Below are 7,205 nucleotides of genomic sequence, written 5' to 3'. Positions count from 1 at the left end.
TTTGAGTGATAAACCTTTAACTACTTTCTAAATAATGCATTTATTAAAAATATTTATAACTGAGTACAATATTGGAACCGTGTATTTAATAGCTGAAAACGCACAAATATTAAATGATTGGTGAGTGCTTAAAGAATAACTGTGATCTAATATTGTCTCAGAATGTAGAATACCGTGTTTTCTGCACCTTTCTTTCTAATTAAACTCGATATCCTTCATAAGAACATTTTTTCGACATTTATGCATCCTTTTTTTTTGGTAAATAAAACAGTTGTATAAATTTTGGTAAATCTTATTTGGGAGAAAGAGTGCATATTCCTTTGCACTTTGAAGATTTTCATATTCTCAGTGGAGACACTTAACACATACACAAACACTCGTTAACTACTCTATTCGTTCAAAAGACCTATTTTACGCCAATTTATGAACAAGAGAAACATATCAAATTTCAGGTAAATGCAAATTTTATAATATATTCCCCTTAACATCCTGATTTGTATCTAATTAAAGTCATGCGTTGGGATTCCACCATTTTAAAAGGTAAAATCAAAAGTCGAAAAATCATACAGTTAAAAAAAAGATTGGATTTCTTAAAAACATACCAAATAATCAGTTTATACTAGACTTTTTAAAGATACTGTAAGTATGCTTCATTAGGTTTATTATTTGTTTTTAATCATCAATTACATATAGCTAATTCCATTAAAGTGTTCTATTTTTCTCAAATATGTTCATTTAGTACCCAAGATTGAGACTAATAGAAAAGTTATAAACTATGTTAATTTGGTCTAATGTTTCAGATTCGTTGATCGTTTGAAGAACAGGAGGATGGGGCCAACGTTCACCTTCCTTGTCCTGATTTTACTGGTAGGGCACGCAGACTGTTTTTTTGGCATAGGAGGGTTTTTTTTCGCAGCGGAAGGAAGTCCATAGAGTCTGTTGCATCAACGATAAAACGGACTACCGCAGATTTACGACAAATGTGTGAACAGAAGATTGTGCCGGAAATACAGAATACATCGATGGTCATTCGCGAATCTATGGGAAAGTTTTTTTTATGCAGGAAAGATTGAAAGAAATGTCAACAATGCGATAAATGTGTGCATCGCTATTTGATGTGTCCTACTTGACGGTGCTTGCAGTTTGGCACAATTTAAGTCAAGGGACGAACCCATAACGACCGGGTTCTTCACCATTTTGATGTTTCTAAGTCTTGCCACTGCAACACTCATGATAACGCGTCTCGCATCGGAAGCTGTATTACAGAGAGACCTTACTTCGGGTGAAACTTTCAAGTATTGCTTCGTCGCTCCGATAGGCATTGTTGCCCTTCAACTAGCTATTAAAATGATCACTTTTGCACTTTGCCAAATCGGAGCCGTTGTCTATTTCGTTTTCCTGGGACCACGCATGGTGATCTACGTCGCGCTGGACGGGCCTTCAATGTGGGTCTGGAATGCGTACAGATACGCTCAACAATTGCTTCCAAGGATGAGTGTCGGCTTTTTCATGACAATGTCAATGCCCTTGTCAATGTTTTTTGTAGCGTTGCTTTCATTCAACATTCTGACGATTTGGTCCGTTTGTGCACCGGAATTCACTTTCAGTCTTAGCCTGGTACCTGCTTACGTGTACTTTCTCGCCAACGCGTATTATCTCTACTTCTACCACCAACGTCCATCACCTCAGAAATTGCTGCGCCGCATCCATGGCGGACCAGCAACAGGAAGGACTCAGGTTCCACCCCGGAAAAATGAAAATTGGCCGCCGAACAAAACAACTGAAAACGTCCGGTTTCGAAAATAAACACGACGTTTTGTGGGTTACATACCAGAATGTAAACGCATTGAACTTGAATATGTGACGATTTCTCTTTGAAAGTACTGTGACGCTGTTTATGTGTTTATTTCTTTGCACACATTGATGATTTTATTGTTATATTCTTCTTCTTCTTCTTCTTCTTCTTCTTCTTCTTCTTCTTCTTCTTCTTCTTCTTCTTCTTCTTCTTCTTCTTCATTGATAGTAGCAGTTTGAAGTGATGCACAAGACATGGTTGTGAATTATACACTTTCTTGCAAAGTTACCTTCCCGTGAACTTTTATTTCTGCAAACAAAGCATAACTCAGAAGCGTTTGAAGGGATTGTATGAAACATTGATAGATATACTGCAATAACCTTTGAGACATGCTATTACTTTAATAAGTTACATCCCGAATACTTTGAATTTCTTGAAAAACTTTGTACAAAGCATGATTTGGAAACAGCTAGAAGAAATTTGAGAAGTTTTTAATCACTGGAGCATTTGGTACAAAGTAATGTGAAGTTGTACACAGTGCAAGAATGGTTACGCGGAAACCATGAAACTTTAGGAAGGGGTTAATAAGTGATTTCATTCAAGTAAATGTTGTCATCAAGTAAACATATCGTTGTATTTTACCCTCCATAGCTGTTCATTTCCGGTACTTGACGGAAATTCACCCGGTATGAAATACAAATACAAATGATACGATAACGAATAAGAGTTTTGAAACATAAGATGGAGTTATATAAGGTTCGTTTTTATTTCACTTCAAACAAACTCATCACTTACATCAAATATATGTGTTGCATTCTACAGATTAAGACTTGAACAGGTTCCTCTCAAAGTCATTTCAACACACTCAAACACATACACACACGCGCACACACACGCACGTGCGCACGCACGCACGCACACATACACAGACCCCCCCCCACACACACACGAACACTCGCACACACGGACACACACGAGCACACACACACATACACAGACAACACACACACACGCACACGCGGACACACACGAGCACACACACACACACATACACAGACAACACACACACGCACACGCAGACACAAACGAGCACACACACACACACACACACACGCACACACACACACACACACACACACACACATACATGGACGCACGTACGCACGCACTCACGTCATATGAAGTGTCAGTCGTCTCATAGTTGCACATTAACCTTTAAAACTAAAAATAAAAGTATATCACACTTTATAACTTTTCCACTTTCTTTAACTTGTCCATCATAGACGCTTTTTTTGAATCAACAAATCAGTCAAGTCTTTGTGCATTTTTCTGGACGGCAGTTAGTCATGTTTTCTCTTTAAAAGTTGCTGTTTCATTGACACTGCTTCCTTTAATTAAAGTATCTTCCGGACTTACTTTACGCTGTCCCTTTCCTTGATTCACATGCTGATGCTTGCTTTCTGCACAAACAGCTGCTTTCTTCCAGAACTTGCTGTCATTTGCTTACAGATGCTATACGAGTTTTCGGTTGTTCAGAACCTGCTTTCAGAGCGTGTGGTTTCTTGCTTTCAGGGCTTGCTGAAGCTTTCTTTCAGAAGTATGTTACTTGTCGAGAACTGGTGCAAACGGAATGAAGCTGAGTGTAAAAAAGATAAGTATTATGACTGTTGTTGGGTAAATACTTTGAATATCAATTTCATCGAGTAATGCATACAGATTATTATTATCAGATGTTTGCAGTCTTCCAACGATAAGAATGTAAATCATAATATATTTTATAATACATGTGTATGCGCATCAGGATCCTGCAAGAGGACAAAGTACTCTAATCCATATTCCACCTAATTCAATACGGCTGTATTTCACTTCGCTCATAAGTCATAAGTTGAATTGCTCGTTGTTGAAATGACGTCAGAAAAAAACACTTTTTTTATTTAACAATGCTTTTTTTAACCAGTTATGCTTAAAATAAAAGGGTTTCTACTGATTTATTTTGATAATGAATCTTGTATTCGATTTTTGCAGATTTTCATTCCACTCAGCTAGCGCCTCACTTTACTTGCAGCTATAATATATACATTGTTTTTCGATGGTTGTTGAGGCTTCTCTGCTTGAGCCATCATTTTGTATGCGACGAGAATAAGAGTAACGATATTTTTGATAACAAAGAAGACCAAACTGGATTTCGCCTTCGTCAAACTGACCATAATAGAAACACGTAAAATAAGAAATGGGCCATCCTGTAAGCATATAGACATCAAATTGTAGGTATTGTCTATCTCGACAAGATTTTCCCAATTTTCTAGTATTGGTGCAAACTGAATGAAGCTCAATGTCCAAGCCAAAAGTATAAGGACCGTTAATGGCTGGTTTTGTAGAATGTCATCTTCGTCGAACAAAGAAAACAGGTCCATGATATCTGAAGCAGTTCCGAGAAATCCACTTAGATTTTCTGAAAGTTTGCAGTCATCTGACGTTCCATCATAAATACAACGGGTAACAAGAAGAATGTACATCGTACTTTGTATAACTACCAAAATCCATGTCTTGTCTTCTAGATTTTGAATCCCCAAAATAATACTAGTCTGAAAAGTATGAAATACCTTAAACAGTAGGATCGAATAACCATGAAACAAAATTATTTATCGTAAACTATTCTTCAGTTTAAAACAAATATGTGTAATACCATTGTGCATAAAAAGAGTAGACAAATATAATAAAGAGATATGCATGTGCGCACACATGGACACACGCACGCACGCACGAACCCACGCACACGCACACGCACAGACACACACACACATATGTATTTGCCCTTTTTATCAACGTACTTGTGAGAACTAATATTTGTTTTCTAACACTTCATCGACAGAGTCGCAGAATAGTGCTTTCAGAACGTGCGGTAATTTGCTTCCACAGCTTGTTTATTGTAGTCTAGTTATGCCAAATGACAAATGGAAATAACCACTGCGTCTAACAAGCGACCAGTCTAAATAAAAAGGCAGCAGATTACGAGTTTCGGGCCGCGTCTTATAATATTTACCTGTGTGGTAGTGGTGACTGTAGTGTTAGTTTGTCCTGATGATGTTGTTGTGGATGTTGAGCTTTGCAGATGAAACGTAAGTAGCCAAACTATGGGCACCATACACACAAGATAGACAATAAGTGCAGAACGCCATCTGAAATGCATTCAGTTAAGTAAAGAAACTAATAATTCAGTGTAAAAAAACTATCTAGAAAGTTGTTCCGGTACGGACAGAAAAATCCGACCCAAGGGCTCGCGCGTAAGCATGTCTCGTTTCCGTCCAGCGTGCCTGATGTCGGAGTTTGGATCAAAAATAACTGTAAATAAATGTTATTTTATACACGGGACTTATAAGAGACTTGAGATGTTCAAAATTTGGACCAGAACGATCATTGCATCATCTACAAGCATCAGCAACATCATCTACTCATCTTATAGATATACTCAAGGAAGAGACAAATATGCTTACTTCGGTTTCGACGTTGTGTAATTATTTCCAACTGTTGATTTAGCTCTTTTATTCTTTTTGCTAGGTCCGTTACATTTTGACGTCTTCACATAGTACTTGAGTATTTCAAAACCATCTTCTATAAGAACAAAGACGCACAGAAGTACCAGAACCCAGTATGCGCTATTTTGCATTACAATGACAACCCTCCATGTCGACAGAATGATATGCAGGATCATGACAGCCCTCAAAAACATTACCTTCACTACTACTGGGATACACTCTGGTTCATTTGACTCGCCGTCGGACATCCCAGTAAGATGTGGCTGACGCCAATTGTTCTTAAAAAAATGGAAATATTCCGGTCGCAATGGTATTTTCAACGTTCCGACAAAGTCATTACAACAATGCCTGTATCAATCTTTTACAACGAGAGAAAAGAAATTATGTAATTTGGCAAATAACATAAACAACAACAACAACAACACTATCACGAACGCACTTTGTGGAAACCGCTCGTATTTTATTTTGAAACACTAAAGTTTCTTCCAATTCATTTATTTTCGAGATAAAACTAGTTTCCCTTTTAATAACCACGATATATATTTCACAGTTGGTACTCTTTTATTTGCGCTGTTTTCATGCATATAGTTCTTGCCTTGGTGTTATTGCAACTGAAGTAATACTTACAAATATAGATTACAGATATGATCTTAAAAATTATCGAGTAAGCAAAACCTTCACATTATTGTAACAAAATTTTAGTCAAATGTCACGCATATACCAGGGTACAGATAATTGATAATTATATCTCTTAATATAAGTACGAAAACCTTTTGAACAAAAACATTAATCTTGATTACGTTGATATTTTCTGCAGACCTTGCACTATAACTATTGTCTAAACGTTCTAAACCAAAGCTAATGATAGCAATTAAACATTTGCTTTGTTTATGTAAAACAATGTGGCACTTGAAAAGAATGGATTTTCCAAACGAATTTCTACCCGTTCGCTCAGATTGTCTTTGGATCTTCTGATGTGTTTATTTTTTCGTTCCTATCCTTTATTATCTGACTGTGAATCCATATAATTCTCTTCTTGTTTTTCACACTTGCACAACAACCTCTTGAAGTTTATATCTGTTGTTATGCTGTTCATCTTATTTATTTCCACTGATTCCTTTCTTGGATTGTTTGCTTCCTGTTCAGTGTATGTTTGGCATTATTTAGCCTTGTATCTTTACACGGGGTCCTTTGGCTTCCATGGCTGCTGCTGCTGTGCTTGCCCTGTAGTTCCAAGTGCATTATCTAAGGCTCTTAAATATCTTCATTAAACCAATTAAACCATCAACTTTAGGGTTAATGTTAATATGAACTTTAAGAGTATTTGAATTAGTGAACAGTCATTAATTTCAAAGATACATTTTATTCTAAGTCAAGAAGACCATCGTTGATACAACTACTGCGTCCATTTTTGGTAACAAAACAACAGAAGGGGACAATGCAATACAATCAGCATCATTATATGGTATTTCTGAGCAATTCCTTATAATTCAAGCGAATATGTTCATATATCAAGTTTAAGCCAGTGGGGGAAGGGTATTTTTTAAAGTGGCAGTAAACACTTATAACTAAACCGTAATCACATCTTGTCTGACCAGCATGTCTGACCAGCATCTTGGATGGAAAGACATCTTGACCATTAGGGCGAATTGACTGTATAGCAAAGTAGTTTTAGCCAATAGAGATACATAAGATCGACACACAACTTGTGAACTTAACTTGACCTGGGTTAAAACCAGGCCTTTAACGTCGGTTAAACTGAGGAGTTACCGAAATTGTCGGCAGATTTGCTTGCCTAGGACATGAATTCGATGCCGTGACTCCTACTTATTCACTGGTTGCTAAACTCTTATTTTATAACTCGTTCTTTAATC

The 7,205-nt window shown here is 37.0% G+C and overlaps 1 protein-coding gene across 2 annotated transcripts; it reads right to left on the bottom strand.

Annotated features, from left to right (window-relative positions):
• Positions 1-1,248: 1,248 nt before the first annotated feature.
• Positions 1,249-5,916, bottom strand: LOC128203466 (transmembrane protein 26-like). Of its 2 annotated transcripts, none has more exons than XM_052904902.1 (3): positions 5,290-5,916; positions 4,839-4,974; positions 1,249-2,104 (listed from the first exon to the last, which is right to left on the bottom strand). In XM_052904902.1, the coding sequence occupies exons 1-3, from the start codon at positions 5,577-5,579 to the stop codon at positions 2,099-2,101; spliced, it is 432 nt and encodes a 143-aa protein (XP_052760862.1). In that variant the 5' UTR covers positions 5,580-5,916; the 3' UTR covers positions 1,249-2,098. The 2 variants fall into 2 exon arrangements, with proteins under 2 accessions (XP_052760862.1, XP_052760855.1); XM_052904895.1 differs by lacking the exon at positions 1,249-2,104 and adding an exon at positions 2,420-4,380.
• Positions 5,917-7,205: the final 1,289 nt, after the last annotated feature.

The sequence above is a fragment of the Mya arenaria genome, chromosome 2 (genome assembly GCF_026914265.1).
Source record: "Mya arenaria isolate MELC-2E11 chromosome 2, ASM2691426v1".
In the NCBI taxonomy this organism is placed as follows: Eukaryota; Metazoa; Mollusca; class Bivalvia; order Myida; family Myidae; genus Mya; species Mya arenaria.
The sequence above is the reverse complement of the archived record's forward strand: the minus strand, read 5'-3'. Positions and strand labels throughout refer to the sequence as shown.